We start from the raw sequence: 19,421 nt of genomic DNA, 5'->3' as shown, positions 1-19,421 counted from the left end.
GATTCATCCGTGTCGTTGGGGATGGAAATTATTCATTCACTGTGGAAGGCTTTTTTTGTTTTTTTAATTTATTTGTTTAGTTGCACGGGGTCTTAGTCGTGGCAGGCGGGCTCCTTAGTTGCAGCAGGTGAACTCTTAGTTGCGGCATGCATGTGGGATCTAGTTCCCTGACCAGGGATCGAACCCTGGCCCCCTGCATTGGGAGCATGAAGTCTTAACCACTGTGCCACCAGGGAAGTCCCTGTGGAAGGCTTTAACTGAGGGGCACCATGGTCTGAGGTAAGCTCTGGAAGGCTCATTTGGCTTCTGTGAGGAGAACAGACTTAGAGGCACAAATGCAGGAGGAGGGAGGCTGGTTAGCAGGCAAGAGACATGGGTGGCTTGGCCCAGGCTGCCGGCTCTGGAAATGCAGGAAAGTGGTCAGACTTCAGGTATATTTTGCAGGTAGATGTTATAGAATTTGTGCATAGACTGTATGGCAGATGAGGGAGAGGAAAGAGTTAAGGATGGTGGGGCTTATCATTCAAATCCCTGGATTTTTGTGTTGAGAAAAACGGGTTTTACTGAGATGGGAATCAGAGTGAGGGACAGATTTTAGGACTGGAGATTTTAGGATGGCAGATTTTTTGATTGGAGATTTCCATTTTGAACATGACTGAAATGCCACACTAATATAGGGTGACCATATGTCCCAGTCTTCCCTGGGATGGTTCGAGTTATGTCTGTGGTTCCAGCTTAATTCACAGCACCCGCTTTTGTGCTTAGAAGTGTTTGGATGATGAATTGTATGTTCCTCTTACATGCTGGGCATCCATGTGGCTATGTCAAATTGGGCTGGAAGTGTATATTTGGGAGCTCACAGATGCAATGAATGTTATGGAACTGGCAGAAATCACCTAAGAGGAGATGTAGATGGAGACAGAAAAAAGGTGTCCCAGAATCAAGCCAGCAAGGAAGATGGAAAAGATGGGGCTTTTGAGGTGTGAGAAAAATGAGAGGGTATGGAGAGTCAGGGTTTCAAGGAGGGACGGTTTGCCGTCTGCTGGCGAGGGCAGGGATGCCCATTTGGTGGTCAACGCAGACGTCACCCGTGAACTTGGCGACAGCAATTTCAAAGGAGAACTGGGCACAGAAGCAAGTTGGAGAGTGAGGAAGGAAAGGCGCTAAGAGTAAATAGCTCTTCCCCTCATGTCTGGGATGGAGGATGGAGAAATGGACGGTAGCTTTAGGGGATGCGGCCATAAAGGAAGAGTCTTTAAAGAAGGGAGTAGCAGATGCTGTTTAAAGGCTGTGGAATGGTCCTTCAGAGAAGGATTACATTGATTAGGCAGGAGAGGGGCTACCTGCAGGAGCCTAGTTCTTGAAAAGCACCAGTGCAGACCCTCTCCTTTGGCAGGCGTGGGACACACTGCTTTCACGCTACTCGGAAGAAAGAGAAATCTTCTTTCTTTTTAAGTTATTATAAATAATTAGGACATACAAAATGGTATAATAAATCGTATAGGGCCGCTGTCCAGCTTAAAAAATATTCTCAATATACAGATAGTCCTACATTCCCTTCGTCAATCCTTCCCCTGCCCCCAAAACCATCATCCTGAATTTGTTTTTTTATTATTTTCATGCATTTCTTTTACTTTCACCACATGAGTTTTAATCCCTGAGTGGTATATATTAATAGTATCATTCTGTGTGTTTTTAAACCTTCCACAAATGTATCATCCTGCAACTTGGCATCACTCTATATTGTGAGATGAATCTGTGTTAAGTGGCTTCCCTTTAGTATTTCTCATAGCTGTAGGCTTTTTTTTTTTTTTCACCCCTTATCTAATCTCCCGTTGCTGGACATTGAAGGAGCTTTCTTTTTTTTTTTGCCACTACACAGTGCTGCTGTAACATTCTTGCTACATCCTTGTGCACGTGTGCAGAGTCTTTTCAGCTCACATGTTTAGGAGTGGAATTGCTGAGTTGTGGGTTTGGGTTTTCCATCTTTCACTGCTAGGGCTGCCACATAAGGTTATGTACAACCTTGCCATTTGTTGCCAGACTGTTCTTCAAAGGGGTTGCATCAATTTAGGCTCTCATAAGGAGGGCCTAAGGGATCCTGGCCGTCCACATGCTCACCAATACTTGGTATTGTCAGATGTTTCAATTTCGTCCATCTGATGAGTGTGAAATACACGTATCAAAGTATTTAATCTGCATTCCCCTGATTACGGGTGAAAAACATCTTTTCATAAGTTTATTGGCCACTCAGGAGTCTTCATCTGTGAATGACCTGGGCCTCTTTTTCTGTTGCATTGTTTTCTTCTTTCTTTTTTTTTAAAAAATTGATTTGTAGTTTTTCTATATTATAGTTAGTAATCTTTTTTTGGTCAGTTATCTGTGTTACAAATATTTTCTCTTAGTGTGAGGCTTGTCTTTTCATTTTGTTTTATGGTATCTGTTCATGAAAACAAGTTTTTGATTTTAGTGCCAAATTTATCAATCTTTTATAATTTGTGTTTTTGGTGTCTTGTCTAAAAAAACTTTCCTACTGAGAGATCACAGATAAATCCATCTATACATTTTTCTAAAATATTTACATTTTTTCCTGTTGTGTACCTGTGTTTGCATTTGTTGTTTAAGCCATTCAAATGAGCTCTGAAAGGATACAAATGAAAGAGATTAACATCAGCCGTCTCCAGGGAGTGGAATCAGGTGACTGGGGATCAGAGTGAAAAGGAGTCATTCACTGTATATCTTCAGTTGCTTTTGAGTTTTGAACCATATTTAAGAAATACCTATTCAAAAATAAGTGAATAATTTAAATAAAAAGTCATTAAAAAGGTTCTGCAGGGACCCCTCCTGCACTGTTGGTGGGAATGTAAACTGGTACAGCTACTATGGAGAACAGTATGGAGGTTCCTTAAAAAACTAAAAATAGAGCCAGCAACCCCACTCCTGGGCATATATCCAGAGAAAATCATAATTCGAACAGAATTATAATAATAATTATTATATATAGAATAATTATTTTTCCAATATTCATTGCAGCACTATTTACAATAGCCAGGACATGGAACCAACCTAAATGTCTATCGACAGAAGAATGGATAAAGAAGATGTGGTACATATATGCAATGGACTATTACTCAGCCATAAAAAAGAACGAAATAATGCCATTTGCAGCAACATGGATGGACCTAGAGATTGTCATACTGAGTGAAGTAAGTCAGACAAAGACAAATATCATATGATATCACTTATATGTGGAATCTAAAAACTGGTACAAACGAACTTATTTACAAAACAGAAATAGAGTTACAGATGTAGAAAACAATCTTACGGTTACCAGGGGGGAAAGGGGGCGAGGGATAAATTGGGAGATTGGGATTGACATATACACACTACCATATATAAAATAGATAACAAATAAGGACCTACTGTATAGCACAGGGAACTCTACTCAGTACTCTGTAATGACCTATATGGGGAAAGAATTTAAAAAAGAGTGGGTGTATGTATATGTATAACTGATTTACTTTGATGTACAGCAGAAACTAACACAACATTGTAAATCAACTATACTCCAATAAAAAAAATTTTTAAATATAAATGTTAAAAAAAAGGTTCTGCAAAAACAGAAATTGTTTTTCAGAAACATTTAAACCTCTAATGCACCTACAGTTAATCTGTGTGCATGGTGTGAGACAGGGATCCAGTTTTAAATTGTCCACAGGACAGTAACGCCTTCCCACCTTTCTATGCTTACCTCATTCTTATTCAAGACTCAGCTTAGATTCATATATTCCAGCTGTGCTGCCATGATACCCTATAGAGCAGTGCTGTCCAGTAGAAATACAATGCCAACCGCATATGTAATTTAAGATTTCCTAGCAGCCACATTAAAAAAGAAATAGGTGAAATTAATTTTAACAGTATATTTATTTAACCTTATATATGTAATCAGGGTCAACATTACTGAGATAGTTCACATTCTTTTTCATACTAAATGTTCAAAATCTAGTGTGTACTTTATACTTACAGCAGATCACAACTCAGACTGGCCACATTTCAATTGCTCCATGGCCACGTGTGGTTAGTGGCTATCATATTGGATGGCATGGCTGTAGAGACTGCTATCACAGAATGTGCCGAATTATACGATCTGTCCTCACGTCATCCTCTGTTATTAGCCAGTGAGCTTCTGAAGGGTGGGCACTGAGTCTTAGTCATCTGTCAATTTTTGGTTGAATGGATTGAACTCTGGAGACTTCCCTCGTGGTCCAGTGGCTAAGACTCCGAGCTCCCAATGTAGGGGACCTGGGTTCGATCCCTGGTCAGGGAACTAGATCCCACGTACCACACAACTAAGAGCCTTCATGCTGTAACTAAAGATTCCGCAGGCAGAAACTAAGATCCCTCATGTCACAACTAAGACCTGGTACAGCCAAATAGATAATAAAATTTTTAAAAAAGAAATGATTGAACTCTTTTTTTTTTGGCTGCAGCCTGTGGGATCCTAGTTTCCTGACCAGGGATCGAACCTGGACCCCGTGCAGTGGAAACGTAGAGTTCTAGTCACTGGACCGCCAGGGATGAACTCTTGACTGTTGATACACTCTTCCTTATATAAAGCCGAATCTGGTTCACTGGAAATTTCCAGGGGCCCTAGCTCTGCTCCCTGGAGCCTCACAGGAGGTGAAGTTCTCCTAAATTTTCTCTTCCTCTAAATATCCCAGAGGCTCTCCCTTCCTTTTCTGATCCCTCCTTGTCTGAATGACCACTGGGCTTCTGACCAGGATCCACACATGCCTAGAAAACATTTTGGTACATTCCCCAATTATTTCCCATGTCAGTATTTTAGTTTCACAACTGCATTGCAAGTTCCTAAATGCCCCAAGGTGAGCAAGGCCTCGGTGGTCTCCTCCCAGGTGATCTCTGCGGTGCCCAGGTGGGTGGCAGGCACACACGCTCAGCCTCCTCTCAGGACTAATGTTTACAGTTCATGTCATTCTTCCTCTGGTCAGATATTTCCCCACTGCCTTTTCTGATCTTCAGAAATCAGAGCATTTCAGGGCTAAAAAAGCACACAGACATCCCAGTACCAACCCCTCGTTCTCCAGCTGAGGAAAGGTAGGAGCCATGAGTGATGTCTTGCCCCAAATCCGAGTACCAGAGCCAAGGACCAGGAAAAACCCAGAGTCCCAGTTCTGGGCCACTGTTTCCTCTATTCCGGCCTCCTCCTGGGCCTCCTCCTGCGAGACTCTTCCTTAGTCCTGGCTCCCACCCAGGCTGGCCAGGCTGCCCTGTTGGGTGGGAATGCCAGGACCCCAAAGAAGGTCTGGTGGAACAGGTGTGTGAATGTGTCTGTCTGGGGGTGTGTGGTGGAAGGGCAGCTGTGGGTTAAAGTTAACACCGGACAGTGATGCAATCACAGACTCCAAATTGAGTGCAGGTCGCTTTAAGAAAGGAGTAGCTGTAATCTGAAGCCTGCTGGACGCTGGATTAGGAGGCAGCAGACAAAGCTCTGGGGTTTACAGAAGCCCCCTCAGTGTACAGACCTAGGCTGGGCGCGGAGCTGCAGCGCACTCACAGGTAAAGAGCTCCCTGTCTGGTCTGCATGTGTGTCTGGGGAAGAAGGGAGGCTCCTCTGGGCTGGGGGGATGGGGGTGAAGCAGGGGTACTTCAGGGAAGAGAAAAGAGGGGTGTAAGGGAGAGGAGGTGGGGAGACAGTAGTTCCTGCAGCTTGGGCACCAGGGTGAGTAGGTTAGAGAGGGTAGAGGGAGTTGGGGGTCAGAGCCCACTTATCCCCCAACCCTACTGCACCACTAGGAGAAGAGGTTGGAAAGACTCCTGAATGAAATGGGTGGGAAACAATGGAGGGGGGTCATGGCGGGGAAGAAGCAGAGAGCTTGGCTGCTGGGCCAGGTCTGAGCATCACTTCAGGGGGCTCTGCAGCCTTGGGGGAAGGAGGCTGTCGGGGAGCTGTACCTCCACTGGGGCAGTCAGGGAAGCAGCCCATCCTGCAGCCCAGCCATGGCTTGGGCTCAGCTCCCCGCTGCCTTTTCAAAATCAACTGGTGCTGATTTCAAAGGTAACTTCCCGACACTGCCAAGCAGCTGGCCTGTGGGGAGGCTTCCGGGCAGGGCTGGGATGGAGGACAGCTGGGTCCTTCTATCCAGTACCCACCCTTTTTCTTTGGCCAAATCAGCTGCCAGTAAACGCTGGGCGACCAGTGGGGGTTTGGCCTCTCACCAACAATGACCACTATTTAGCCCAGCTGGTGTATGGGATTTGGGGGCTCAGCTGCTGGAGCTGGAGAAAAGGGCTGCCCGCACCCTTGGTGCTCCCTGGGACAAGCCACAGTAAGGAGCGGGTCTGGGCCAAAGAAAAACTTCAGGCTTCCCAGAAACCCCATCATTGTCTGGCCCAGGCGGGTCCACCAAGAGTTCAGCCCTCAGCCTGAGGGGAGGGAGGGGAAGCGGGCCAGGCAATTCTGTCCCTAAGGCTGGTCCTTCTGGGGTGTGGGGGGGTGAAACTCATGGGTGCCCTGGCCCCACTCATTCAGGTTCCAAAACTTCAGAAAAAAGTCGCCTGCGCACTGATGGGGTCACCACGGTGGGGTGGGCCTGGAGGGACCCCTCGGAATCTCCCTCCCAGAGCCAGGGCAGAGGGTGGTGCCCTTCCCTGCACTGCCCATGAGGCCCACTGCCATGTGGCTTGGAGGCTGTGCGGTCCTGGGAGGAGGAGGAGGGATGGTGTTCGTCTCACAACTGGGTTTAATCTGAAACACATGTACTGGCTCAAACTTATCCTCCCAGCTTGAAGGCAAGATCACAAAATCAGTTCCTTGTGTTTCTTGATTTGGGCAATGTGGCAGGAAGGCAGGTCTGAGTTTGGCCCGACTGGGAGGATATCTACCTCCTCTCCCTGCCCTCCCCCGCCTGGTAGGACAGGAATCTGGCTTGGACACTGCCCTTTGGACAGGATGGCACCATTGTCCCTGTGCCCCTGGCCAGGCGAAGGAGGCCTGGACAAGCCCACGGAACAGTCATCTTGGACAGGGCACCGAGTGTGCTCAGAGGAGCCCCCATGCAGACCCTTACTCTCTACCCTCTCACTGCCCTTGCAGGGGGTTTTCAATCATCTCTCCACTTCCCTCATCCCCAGGGCTTGAGGTGGGGGATTCAGACCTGGAGACTGGCTCTGGGCCAGCTGTGGACCCAGGTGCCTTTCCCTGCCAGGGTGGCTCACCTCATCTTTAGTCCTCAGTCCACTCACGTGGTGACAAGTGATCACATGACCCGAGGTTTGGGCTCAGACTCTGTAGGGACTCCTACAGAGAAGATCCACCTTCAAGTGCATTTGAACTTGGTTTCCTTAAACACCATGCCAGGATGACATCTCCCACCTCCTCCCTCCTATCTCAGTTCCCTACCCTGGCCCAGGAACTAGAGCTGACAGCTTTCCCTCTAGCCCGGCATCTCACTGAATTTCCAGTCTCCGCTAAGCCAGTCTGCTGAGGCTCAGCCAGGGAAGGCCCCTGCCAGCTCTGGGTGGGGCTGGCCGGGTGGAGAGAGCAGCTGTGAGCCTGGATGGCCTTAAGGGCTCTATCTTGCACTGCAGAAAGCTTTTCCGTTGTCTCAATGGAAGACTTCTCCCTGAGTAGCAGGGGCAGCCATGGGGAAGAGCAGCTGGCTGAGAACACAAGGGTCTGTGGAACTCACTGCGAGACACGTGCTCGAGATCAGCGTTTAGATAGAAAGCCAGGCTGGGGCCCACAGGCCGTCCGGCCGTGAGCCGAGCAAACTCAGAGGCCATCTTTTCTTTTGCGGCCTTTCATGCTCTACAGTGTTGTCCGGTGGCTTATTAGACTTAATTTTAAGGATTTTGACCAAAAATCACACACTGCACTCTTAATTTTCCTATTTGTTCTGAGAAGTCAGGAAAGTGTGTGTGTGTGTGTGTGTGTGTGTGTGTGTGTGTGTGTTTATGGGTATATGAAAGGAAGAGCGAGCTTGAGACCCTTGGCCTGTGTGTGTGCACACAAGGGTGTATTTGTGCTGCAGGGGAGGGGAGGGGCAGGGAAGACAGATGATAAGTTCTTTTTTTTTTTAATAAATTTGTTTGTTTATTTATTTATTTATTTTTGGCTGCGTTGGGTCTTCGTTGCTGCGCGCAGGCTTTCTCTAGTTGCAGCGAGCCGGGGCTACTCTTCGTTGCAGTGTGTGGGCTTCTCATTGTGGTGGCTTCTCTTGTTGCGGAGCACGGGCTCTAGGCACGCGGGCTTCAGTAGTTGTGGCTTGCGGGCTCTAGAGCGCAGGCTCAGTAGTTGTGGCGCACGGGCTTAGTTGCTCCGCGGCATGTGGGATCTTCCCGGACCAGGGCTCGAACCTGTGTCCCCTGCATTGGCAGATGGATTCTCAACCACTGTGCCACCAGGGAAGCCCAGATGATAAGTTCTTGACATGGCAGTATGGATGGAGGGAGAGCAGAGGTCCTGGTTGCTGAGACCTTGTCCCACGTTCTAACCAGAAGGCCTCTCAGAAGATCTTATTTATGAACACCCCCAGCTGCCTTCCTCCCCTCCCACCTCCACATCCTGATTCCAGGGGTGTGCTCATACAGGCAATGAATGCAGGAAGGCAAGGAATGGGGGAGCCGTAGACCCAGAGTTCCCTTTTCCCTTGTGGTCCAGGGGTCAGACCAGAGTCCTATCCAAAGAGGCTACTGCTCAGGAGGTAAAGGGACTTGGCTGGTCTTACTAAGAAGTGGGGTTACTTAACCTGAAGGGAAGAATTCGTGGAGGTTTCAGAGCTAGATCCGAGCTAGTGGGGGGAAGAGGACATGGCTACCCCCAGGGAGAAGGGGGGCCCTGGGGTTCCAGGAGTAGGGAGACACATTTTGACTCAGGGATCATTGGAGAACTCACCTGTCTCTGGTGTCACTCACTAAGTGCTATGAAGGCATCATCTAATTAATTCTCATCAAAATAGATAAGTACTATTTGATTTCCATTTTACAAGAGAAGACACTAGGATTTAGAGAGGTATTAAGACACAGAATTGAGGGGAATCCCCTGGCGGTCCAGTGGTTAGGACTCAGCACTTTCACTGCTGGGGCCCGGGTTCGATCCCTTGTCGGGGAACTAAGATCCTGCAAGCCGCACAAAGAAGACACAGAATTGAGATTTGAACCCAGGCTGTCTGACACTAGACCCAGCACTCCTAACCATGAGAGTAAGAGCTTCTGACACAGAACTGTCCAAGAAGGGAACAAGTTGCTTATGAGGCCACAGGTTCCAGGGCAGAGGAATTCAAGGAGAGAGTTTGAGAACTTGGGGGTAGCAGGGGCTGGACCAGATGCCCCCATTCTCTATATTCTGTGATTCTACATCTGAGACCTAGGTTCTGCCCCCATGCTTTTACTAGACATTGACCCAAATCCTATATCAAGAGATGGTCAGTGTGCCCGCAGGGAAAAGCCCATGTCCACACAGAGGAGCCCACTGCTGGGTCTTCACTACCCTGGAGGTTTAGGCTCAAAGGTGGGTCTCCTGGCACACACAATGGATGAGAGCACAAGCTCGCCATAGGACCGTGAGCTGTGAGGCAGGGGGAGGGCTGGGGAGATGCTGAGAGGGTGGGATCAGCAAGCCAAGGGGCCACTTCCAGCCCGGGGAGGCTGGAGGGAAGGTGCCTAGCCCTGCCAAGGCCCTGCTACGTGCCCAGGGTGGCCGGGTGTTGCAGGGTGGTGGGTGAAGGAAGCAGCCTGCCACCCCTTTTGCTTTCTTGCAGGCCCCAGGATGCAGGCCTTTGTGCTACTCCTCTGGACTGGAGCCCTCCTCGGGTACGGCAGCTGCCAGAACACGGGCCTGGAGGAGGTCAGAGTCGGGGTGTGTGTGGTGGGGGCCTGGGGGGGGCCTAAGCAATTCCAGCCCCTCCTCAGTAGGCAGCACGGGAGGCAGGACAACACCCAGGTTGCAGGCCAGGCTCTGGCCTTTCTGTCTAGACAGGGCCTTGGTTTTTCCATCAGCAAAACATTAAGTGTCTCACCCTGCCTTTCACAGAACAGAGTGGGGACAAACGTAAGATCCAACAAGGTGAAAGGCAAAAACGCTCTAACAAGTCCAGGGCTGTCCCTTCAGTGAAGACCTTTTCTCATTACCTTGCATTACTTGTGGGTCTCATTGAGTGGGTGGTGGCCTTGGATATTTGTTCCAGTCCTGACCAGGGTGCAGCAGAGGTGTGAGAGTGTGGAAAGGCCTCTTTCCTGTCCAGAGAGAGCACAGTCGGGTTGCAGAGGCAGACGCTGAGAAGCCTATGCTATGTGACAGTGGCGGTGGGGGAGTGACTGTCACACAAGGGACCAGGGTACTTCTGGACCAGTCCCTTGTCTTCTTTTTTTAAAAAATTAATTAATTAATTTTTGGTTGTGTTGGGTTTTCATTGCTGCGTGTGGGCTTTCTCTAGTTGAGGCGAGCGGGGGCTACTCTTCGCCGCGGTGCGTGGGCTTCTCATTCGGTGGCTTCTCTTGTTGCGGAGCACGGGCTCTAGGCATGTGGGCTTCAGTAGTTGTGGCATGTGGGCTCAGTAGTTGTGGCTCGTGGGCTCTACAGAGCAGGCTCAGTAGTTGTGGTGCACACGCTTAGTCGCTCCACGGCATGTGGGATCTTCCCGGACCAGGGCTCGAAACTTCTCAACCACTGCACCACCAGGGAAGTCCCTGGACTTTGTCTTGAGTTCCAAGTTTGAATTCTGGTTCAACCTCTCACTAGCTTTATCATCTTAGACAAGTCACTGTTACTTGAGTCTGTTTTCTTATCTATAAAATGGGATTAAAAATATCCTTACAGGGCCATCACAGACAGTCACTTATTTTTTATCTACTGAACACCTACTCTGTAGGTGCTGGGGATGGGTGGAAATATGGAAGACTCAGTTCTGGCTTTCAAGGAGCTCAGAGTTTTGAGATAGTAGTCTTTGGTGGTATCATCTACATTGACTAGTATGAAATGAAGTAAGTCAAATAAAAAGAACTAGCACAGAGGCTGGCACATGGTAGGCGGTTAATACAGAAGTGGTAGTTGACTCTGAAAAAATGGTCAGAAAGCCAAAAGGTGCCTTCAGATTGGGGCCATCGGGGAAAGTCTGTGGTGGAGGGGGTGATATCTCATCAGGGCCATGAAAGACAGGAAGGGTTTGATAGGAGGGTCCAGGTGGAGACCCGCGAGCAGTGCGCAAGGGTAAGCAGACAGGGAGCCTGTCTGGCCTGAGAACAGAATTTCTTGGGAAGGGGGACTCCTCTCCTCTTATTTATTTTTAATGTGTTACAGGCCTGAGGCTCACAGGTCACTGGTGCTTAAAGCTGGCCAGCTAACTTCTCCCCAGCAGAGCGCCCCTACAGGAGCAGGGGGCACAGACTCACTCCGTTAGGCTAAGCGTACCATCCTCAGGCAGGACAGCCCTCAGGACCAGAAGGACAGTCCCACACAAAGCGATGAGACCATCATCCTTTGCTCATCTGCACTGGTCCTTGTGCTCAAATGCAGGGCTCCCTGGCCCCCGAGACCACGGGGCTGCCAGTGGAGGAAGAGGACCCCTTCTTCAAGGTCCCTGTGAACAAGCTGGCGGCCGCTGTCTCCAACTTTGGCTACGACTTGTACCGCGTGAGATCCAGAGAGAGCCCCGCTGCTAATGTGCTCCTGTCTCCGCTCAGCGTGGCCACGGCGCTCTCTGCCCTTTCGCTGGGTGAGTTCCTGGATGCAGAAAGCCCTGCATCCTAGAGCTGCCCTCCGGCCTCTGCACATATCTGACTCTAAGCCCTGGAGACACTTCACTCAGGGAGGGTGAAGAGGGCCGAGAGGCTGGGCCTGGGGGTCCCGGCGTGTGCGGAGTGGGAGCTCCGGGGGGCAGAGCACTGCTGACCTGGGTGTGTGGCCTCGGGACCACTTACTGACATTCCTTAAGCGAGCTTCTCCTATGTGCCAGCCTCGTCGGTGTGGCTAGGTTCTGGGGACACAACTGCACACAAACAGGCACGGTATGTGCCGTCGCTCGGGTCACACAGCTGAGCTCACGGGGGAAACGAATAAACAGGAAACTGCAGAACAGTCTGGTAAGTGTTGTGATGGGAGAAGCACAGGGACTTGAACCCTCACTCCCACCCTTCTATCTCTCTAGGCCTGATGCCTTTAGCCTACCTTCAGGAAAATCTATTTTTCCTCCATTGCCTTCAAATTCCTTTCCACCTAGAACGTCCCCAGTACCAGCAGACAAGAAGACAGGGTGTGGTGTCCCTGCCTCGTCCCAGGAGCTGGCCTGACTTGGGCCCCAGTGGGCAGTTACAGAGGTTCACACGTCCATCCCTCTGGCAGGAGCGGAGCAGCGGACAGAATCCAGCATTCACCGGGCTCTCTACTATGACCTGATCAGCAAGCCAGACATTCACGATACCTATAAGGAACTCCTTGCCTCCGTCACCGCCCCGGAGAAGAACCTCAAGAGTGCTTCCCGTATCGTCTTTGAGAGGAGTGAGTCACCCGGGCTGCCTGAGGCGCGTGGGGCTCTGTGCTGCACATGGGGGTTTCCTTCTAAACACCAGAGCACGTCTGCTCTGGCCAGGCCTGGCCCTGGGGGGCGGCAGGAAGGGGCCCTGTGAACCCAGAGAGGATCGGAAAGAGGAAATGGGCCGAGGGAGGCAGTGGGAGGGTCGGGCGAGGGCAGTGGTGTGAAGAGAAACAGTAATGAGTGAGATCTGTTGTTCCCCGTCCAGTGCCTGGGGAAGCTGGCACAGAGCCCTGGCGTGTCCCGGGAAGATGCCAGGCAGGAAGTCAGGGCCTGCTGAGGGTCAACCAGAACCTCTCAGAGAGGATGCTGGGTTAGCTCAGAGCACAGTAACCTCTGCCCCGTCTCTTTGCAGAGCTGCGGATAAAAGCCAGCTTTGTCGCACCCCTGGAAAAGTTGTATGGGACCAGGCCCAGGATCTTGACCGGCAACAATCACCTGGACCTTCAGGAGATTAACAACTGGGTGCAGGCCCGGATGAAAGGGAAAATCGCTAGGTCCACGAGGGAGATGCCCAGTGGAGTCAGCATTCTCCTTCTTGGTGTGGCTTACTTCAAGGGTGAGGGCTTCTCCACTCGGCTTTTGGCCAAGGGTAGACAATAAGTGTCAGATGGGGCCAGGAAAGAGGGGGAGTCAAAGAAGGCAGAGGAGGACCCAGGAGAGGCACCTGCCTGAGGGCTGCCCGCTTGCCATCAAACCCAAGGCAAACATTGGATAAGTGCCTACAAAGTGTAAGGGGCCGTAGAGAAAGACTCGCAGAGGTAAGGGGGCACTCCCACTCTTGCACCTGTTTGGGGAAGGCACTGGTAGACTTCTGGCTGGAGCCAGGTGAGGGTCCAGGCCCAGCTCTGCCTGTACTGGCTGGAGAGCCCTGCACAAGCTTCATAGCCTTTTGGGGCCTGTTTTCTCGTCTCTCACTCAGGGACGATACACTGACTTCAGGGACACTCTGTGTCGTCTCCCATCTTTTTTTTTTTTTTAACATCTTTATTGGAGTATAACTGCTTCACAATGGTGTGCTAGTCTCTGCCTTACAACAAAATGAATCAGCCATACATATACATATATCCCCATATCCCCTCCCTCTTGAGCCTCCCTCCCACCCTCCCTATCCCACCCCTCTAGGTGGTCACAAAGCACAGAGCTGATGTCCCTGTGCTATGCGGCTGCTTCCCACTAGCTATTTTACATTTGGTAGTGTATGTATGTCCATGCCACTCTCTCACTTCACCCCAGCTTCCCCTTCCCCTTCCCCCATCTCCCATCTTCACACGGACCCTAGCACCATGCCCGGAGCACACAGCAGGTCGTTGATAAACCGTTGTTAGTTTTCTAACAACATTCTTCTAGGCTGTGTTGATATGCCCGAGTCTGTTCCACGGGCCCAGTGTGAGGCCAGCCCTATTCGTGAGCCTTGGGTCGGATTTTGGGCAGCCTCCCCTTAAAATGTCTATCAGGCAGAGTGGACCCCTAAACTACTAGAGAAAAGTCCTCCCTGAAGCACTGAGCTCCAGGACGTGAAAGAAGCTGTTACAGGCCACGTTAAACTATCGGCTAGCTGTGTGAGCACTGGTAAGCACTTCACCTCTCTGGGGTTCCAGGCTTTTTCAGCTATGAGAGGGTTGATGACATGATGTCGAGGTCCCTTCCAGCTCTGGCCTCCCTGGATTGTCTTCCGGACACAACACTGTAGAAGTGTACACCAGTTTACCTTTCTCCTAGGCTATCACAGAACTTGAATAAACCCGACAATCCACCTATTTCCTCCTGAGTTTACGTATGGAAGGTATTCAGGACCCTAGAAATTTTGTGGTCCAGACTGCACATTCTGAGATAGAGCTATTCCCTGATGTATCAGGGCCTCTGACGACTAAGATTCCTGAAGCCAGGCAATTTTCAGCAATATGCTTTGGTCTCAGCACGGTCCCAACGCCTTTCTGGTCTCCTGGGGCTCAGGGCACTCCATTTGTTTCATTCCAGGGCAGTGGGTAACAAAGTTTGACTCCAGAAAGACCTCCCTAGATGATTTCCACTTGGATGAGGAGAGGACCGTGAAAGTCCCCATGATGTCAGACCCTAAGGCCATTTTACGCTACGGCTTGGATTCTGATCTCAACTGCAAGGTCTGTAGGGGTAGAGTGAGTAGTGGGTGCAGGGACAGGCAGGATGGTGTAGTGGGAATAGAATGAATTTTGAGATCTGACAGCGGTCTAAATTTTACCTGCTGTGGACTTTCAGTAAGTTAATAGTTTCTCTGAGCCTTTTTTCCTCAAAATAAAGGGGCATAGTTATCTAAACTTATCCTCTCATGCAGGGTTTCTGGTAAGGGTTGATAAGGTAATGTGAAATGGGCCCTCAAGACTGGGCACTCAAGGGACTTCCCTGGTGGTCCAGCGGTTAAGACCATGCTTTCAATGCAGGGGATGTGGGTTTAGGGAACTAAGATCCCACATGCTGTGCGGCACCCCCCAAAAAAAGTATGCAGGGGAGTGTCATGATCAACGTATACTATATGTCTGAATAAATCTGAAAAAATGTTAATAAGCATGAAATTAAAGAATTTAAAAAGAAGATTGGGCACTCAAATGCTGGTGTTAATTCTTGTCTTTTCTTTCCTTCTTTTTCTCTTTTTTTTGGGGGGAGAACTTGTATTTCTAGAAGTCAAAGTTAAACTTTCAAAAACCGTCACAACTCCAAACTGCTGGCCTTCTAAGTCTTTCCTACCTGACTTTTGAAAATTCGAAGTCAGTAGTTCTTAACTTTTTTCTTTGGAGATCGGACAAAACACCTGAAGCACTGGACAGAAATGCCACGTATGCATTTCTGTAGATGATTTCAGGGGCTCTTGGGACCTCTGATGCCATCTGTCCTGTGGACCTGAGGTTAAGGACCGCTGCTCAAAGGACCATTGTATTGCTCCTTCTGTGTGCTCTGCCCGGAGTCCCCATTTCTAGTTCAGGGCTCTGTACATAACAGATGATCAGTAACTGTTGGCAGACAAACCTTGGGAGAAAACACAGACCTGGAATTCAATTCTAGCTCTTTAGAACCACAGGAGAAAAATTCTTTCAGTAGATAACTTCAGTTGGTATTAGGCCCAGGTAAGAAAGGACAATGGCCTACTTTTTGAAGAAACATCAGTAGACATCTTGCTGCCGGAAAGCAATTAGCTTAGAGGGACAACTGTTACATAGATGAGGGGCTGGGAAAGCGTGGCAGGGCCTGGTTACAGGAGAGGAGAAGGCGGATTGGGGGTGTGTGCCTATCTCTAGGCTCCTGGGCTCCAAAGGACTAACGCATGTGCTTCCTCCCTGTTGTGTCAGATTGCCCAGCTGCCCTTGACCGGCAGCATGAGTATCATTTTCTTCCTGCCTCTGAAAGTGACCCAGAACCTGACCATTATAGAAGAGAGCCTCACCTCTGAGTTCATTCATGACATAGACCGAGAACTGAAGACTGTTCAAGCGGTCCTGACCATCCCCAAGCTGAAGCTGAGTTACGAAGGCGAACTCACAAAGTCCGTGCAGGAGATGAGTATGTTTCTGCAAGACCTCTTTGCTCCTGGGGTGGGTGGGGTAGAGTCTTTGAGCCTTCCACCTTGCTAAGCGGAACGCCAAGGCCCCGTGGCATTGCACCGAGGCCAGGGATGACTCCTTAATTCTAATAGTGCTGGAGGGGAAGACTGAACTGCCTTCCTTATCAGACTCACTCCTCAGCCCCAAGAGCATACGTCTTATAACAGCAACTCAGAACACTGCCTCTCAAGATAGGTCTGCTGACCTGGTTTCTAATCTTAACCTCACTTGCTGTGTGCTCCTGGGCAAGTCACTTAACCCTTAACCAGCCCAGAGCTCTACACACCTCACAGGTCAAAAGTGGTTGTTTCCACTCCCAGCTTGCTTGCCTTCTCGAGAATCAGAATTTAAGAGTGAGGACTGTACTCTTCCTTGGGGTGTTGATGAGGCAAGGTTTTAATGGAAATCCCTCTCGATCTCTGCAGAGCTGCAGTCCTTGTTTGATTCACCAGACTTTAGCAAGATCACGGGCAAACCTATCAAACTTACTCAAGTGGAACATCGCACTGGCTTTGAGTGGAATGAAGATGGGGCGGGTACCACCCCCAGCCCAGGGCTCCAGCCTGCCCACCTCACCTTCTCTCTGGACTATCACCTTAACCAACCTTTCATCTTTGTACTGAGGGACACAGACACAGGGGCCCTTCTCTTCATAGGCAAAATTCTGGACCCCAGGGGCACTTAATACTCCAATTTAGTGTTCAAATACCCCAGAAGAAAACGCTAGAGGGATGGCAGCTTATATATTCCATGAAGGCTGCCCCTATGTTTCAATGTATACTTTGCAATAAAAGTGCTTTATCCTTAACTTTTGTTACCCCGTTCCTCCTATTTTGAGCTATGTTAAATTTAATATGAAGATAAATAACCCTTTAGGAATTTGCTGGTCCTGTATTTATAGCCTGGGTCTAACTAAACTCTGCAGAGAAAGTCACCAGGTGAGATAAGAACTATAGTTGTAAAAAAAAAAAAAGAACTGTAGTTGTTTGCATTGTATGATGTCGGGATGGATTCTCTGCTCTGTGGGATTTACACTCTAGGTCACTAATCCCCCAGGAAGGAACTTCCTGTCTCCACAATCGGTGGACCATGCTCTTAAATACACCGGACTTTAGGTTTTAATGCAAGCACGGATATCCCCCCCATCAAGCTAATGTCACCTGACAACACAGGATAACATGCAGACAGATAAGGGAGGAAGTCTGTAACTTCAGGAAAGAATTCTTTATTTTATAGAGCATTTAAAGAAAGCTCTCAGGTTCACATAAAATGAGGTCTGCTATGTAAAATTCTACACATATTCTTTTTAAGGAAGGGGGCCTATTTTACAAAGTACAACAGAACCTCCTTTTTCAGGAACATGAAACATGCCGAGTGTTTGGAAAAGAACTACAGAATTGGTCAAGACTAAATTTTTCTTCTTGAAAGAGTTAGCTCTACCAAAACATCTCATTGGCCACAGCCCTTGCCAAAGTGAGTTAGTAGAAAGGAAGATAAATGCGATTCTGCCTGCCCTTCATTCAAATATTTGAGTGTGAACCATTTTCTGAACACTGAGCTTCCTGAAAAGCTACTCCCAGGCAGCTTCAGGGCTATTCAGTTCCTGATTATAACACCGGGGCAACCACTGGGCACTTCTTGGGCATGGCTGGGGTGGGCAAACTCTCAAAGCAGTGCGTATTCTTTTCCACCAACTCATCTGAACCACATGGTCCCCAGTGGTGATAGAGCACCAAGGGTTTAGACCCAGAGTCTCCCGGCCTTCTGACTGGGATGGGGTTTAGACTATTGCTATACATCCAGGTAGACAACAGCTATCATTCCTACTTTTTGTCTCTTAAGTGTGAAACCGCTAGCAGCAATGCCCACACTCTCAGCTTCTTCTGAAGTTGTTTTTTTTTTTTCCCTTCTCAGTAACTATGCAGTCTGTATTTCATTTGCCTGCTTGGGGAGGTAGAAAAAGGCGGTCTCTTTTCAGGCTTGCTAATAAACAGAACTCAGAAACGATGTGTTATAAAGTCATTGCTACAAGCTTGATTTTATTAGTGTTTGGTCAGTGAGTCTGCCCAGAGTATAGAATGAAAACCGGAGAATAAGGACTCGAAAACTGGTAGAAAACAAATTTAGAGTTGCCATCCTAGGAAGAAATTCCCCAACAATAAAATGGCCCCATATTTATTTCTCTATTCACAATTTATACTCCACTGGTTTTAACAAAGGCTTCAAGGAAGCTAGGTACCATAAATGAAACTATACCTCCAGAGGTAAGGAGCCTCTCTAATTTCTTACTTATAATTATTTTTCAATTACAATACGGCTATTAAGAGTTTAAGTTCCCACTGGAGTGGTACACAACATTTCATTACTACTAGAAACCAAAGGAATGTTCCAGGGAAACAGACTATCATCATTTAGTGAGGTGGCGTCTAGCCAAAACCCCAGGCTAACATCCAGATGCCTGCAGATCAGCTAAAATCCTTTTAAGGGGCTTAGGTTCTCCAGATACCAGTTTTAAGTTTTTTTCTGGGAAACAGGAGTTTTTGTTGCAGAGCAGTTAACTACTTCAAGAAACATTCATCAAAATAGGTGAGCAATAGGGAGGGTGGGAGGGAGGGAGGCGCAAGAGGGAAGAGATATGGGAACATATGTATATGTATAACTGATTCATTTTGTTATAAAGCAGAAACTAACACACCATTGTAAAGCAATTATACTCCAATAAAGATGTAGAAAGAAAAAAAAACAACATAGGTGAGCACGTCTCTAACTGCAAAGCTTTCTAAGCCCTCCCCTCCCCTCATACACTAGGCTTGTGACTGTCAGGCAAGTCCTGTATTGTTTGGCGACAGCTCAGCAGCAACAGACCCTCTTTAACTCCTCCCACACGGGCTCCTTCCCTGTTGGTCAAGGTCCCCTTGGGACCCTATTCGTTGGGTCCCACAGGGATGGGCGGCAAGTCCAACAAACAGGATTTCATCTTCTGTAGCTCCTGGATCTCGTCATTCCAAGGGCCATAGTGCACCAGCAGAACCTTTTCTGCCTGTTGTATTGTGTTCAGAGCTTCGGGTATTGCAAACCTGAACCAAAGGAGGTAAGAGGAGTGAATCCACCCATTCAATCAGGCAAACATTAACTGAGGGCCTACTCATACCCTGTGGAGAATGTAAAGTAGATCATTTTTGTCTTCAAGGATCTTACAATCTAGAAGGGCAGATAAGACTCTCAGAAACACACTGAAAGGCAGAGTTTGAGATGAGAGTTATGAAAAAAAGGTATAAAGATTCCAGGATTCTGAGAA

General features: G+C 48.5%; 2 protein-coding genes across 2 annotated transcripts in view; one reads left to right on the top strand and one right to left on the bottom strand.

The window, feature by feature from the left end:
* Positions 1-5,439: 5,439 nt before the first annotated feature.
* Positions 5,440-16,935, top strand: SERPINF1 (serpin family F member 1). The gene is made up of 8 exons (XM_032616864.1): positions 5,440-5,577; positions 9,780-9,865; positions 11,534-11,732; positions 12,359-12,514; positions 12,904-13,107; positions 14,529-14,671; positions 15,872-16,082; positions 16,549-16,935. The coding sequence occupies exons 2-8, from the start codon at positions 9,788-9,790 to the stop codon at positions 16,806-16,808; spliced, it is 1,251 nt and encodes a 416-aa protein (XP_032472755.1). The 5' UTR covers positions 5,440-5,577; positions 9,780-9,787; the 3' UTR covers positions 16,809-16,935.
* Positions 16,936-16,968: 33 nt separating this feature from the next.
* The window catches only part of SMYD4 (SET and MYND domain containing 4), a 43,644-nt gene continuing 41,191 nt past the window's right edge, over positions 16,969-19,421 (bottom strand). The window contains exon 11 of the mRNA XM_032616863.1: positions 16,969-19,200. Within this exon, the coding sequence (XP_032472754.1) occupies positions 19,047-19,200 (154 nt within the window). The 3' untranslated portion in view covers positions 16,969-19,046. The remainder of the gene's footprint in view (positions 19,201-19,421) is intronic.

Source organism: Phocoena sinus, chromosome 20 (assembly GCF_008692025.1).
Source record: "Phocoena sinus isolate mPhoSin1 chromosome 20, mPhoSin1.pri, whole genome shotgun sequence".
Lineage (NCBI taxonomy): Eukaryota > Metazoa > Chordata > Mammalia > Artiodactyla > Phocoenidae > Phocoena > Phocoena sinus.
The sequence above is the reverse complement of the archived record's forward strand: the minus strand, read 5'-3'. Positions and strand labels throughout refer to the sequence as shown.

What these genes read in the sequence shown, in the direction of transcription:
- SERPINF1 (XM_032616864.1), top strand. Translation starts at nt 9,788, where the DNA reads ATGCAGGCCTTTGTGCTACTCCTCTGGACTGGAGCCCTCCTCGGGTAC. An exon ending in AGAACACGGGCCTGGAGGAG is followed by an intron (nt 9,866 to 11,533) that starts GTCAGAGTCGGG and finishes GCTCAAATGCAG; the next exon opens with GGCTCCCTGGCCCCCGAGAC. An exon ending in CCGTATCGTCTTTGAGAGGA is followed by an intron (nt 12,515 to 12,903) that starts GTGAGTCACCCG and finishes GTCTCTTTGCAG; the next exon opens with AGCTGCGGATAAAAGCCAGC.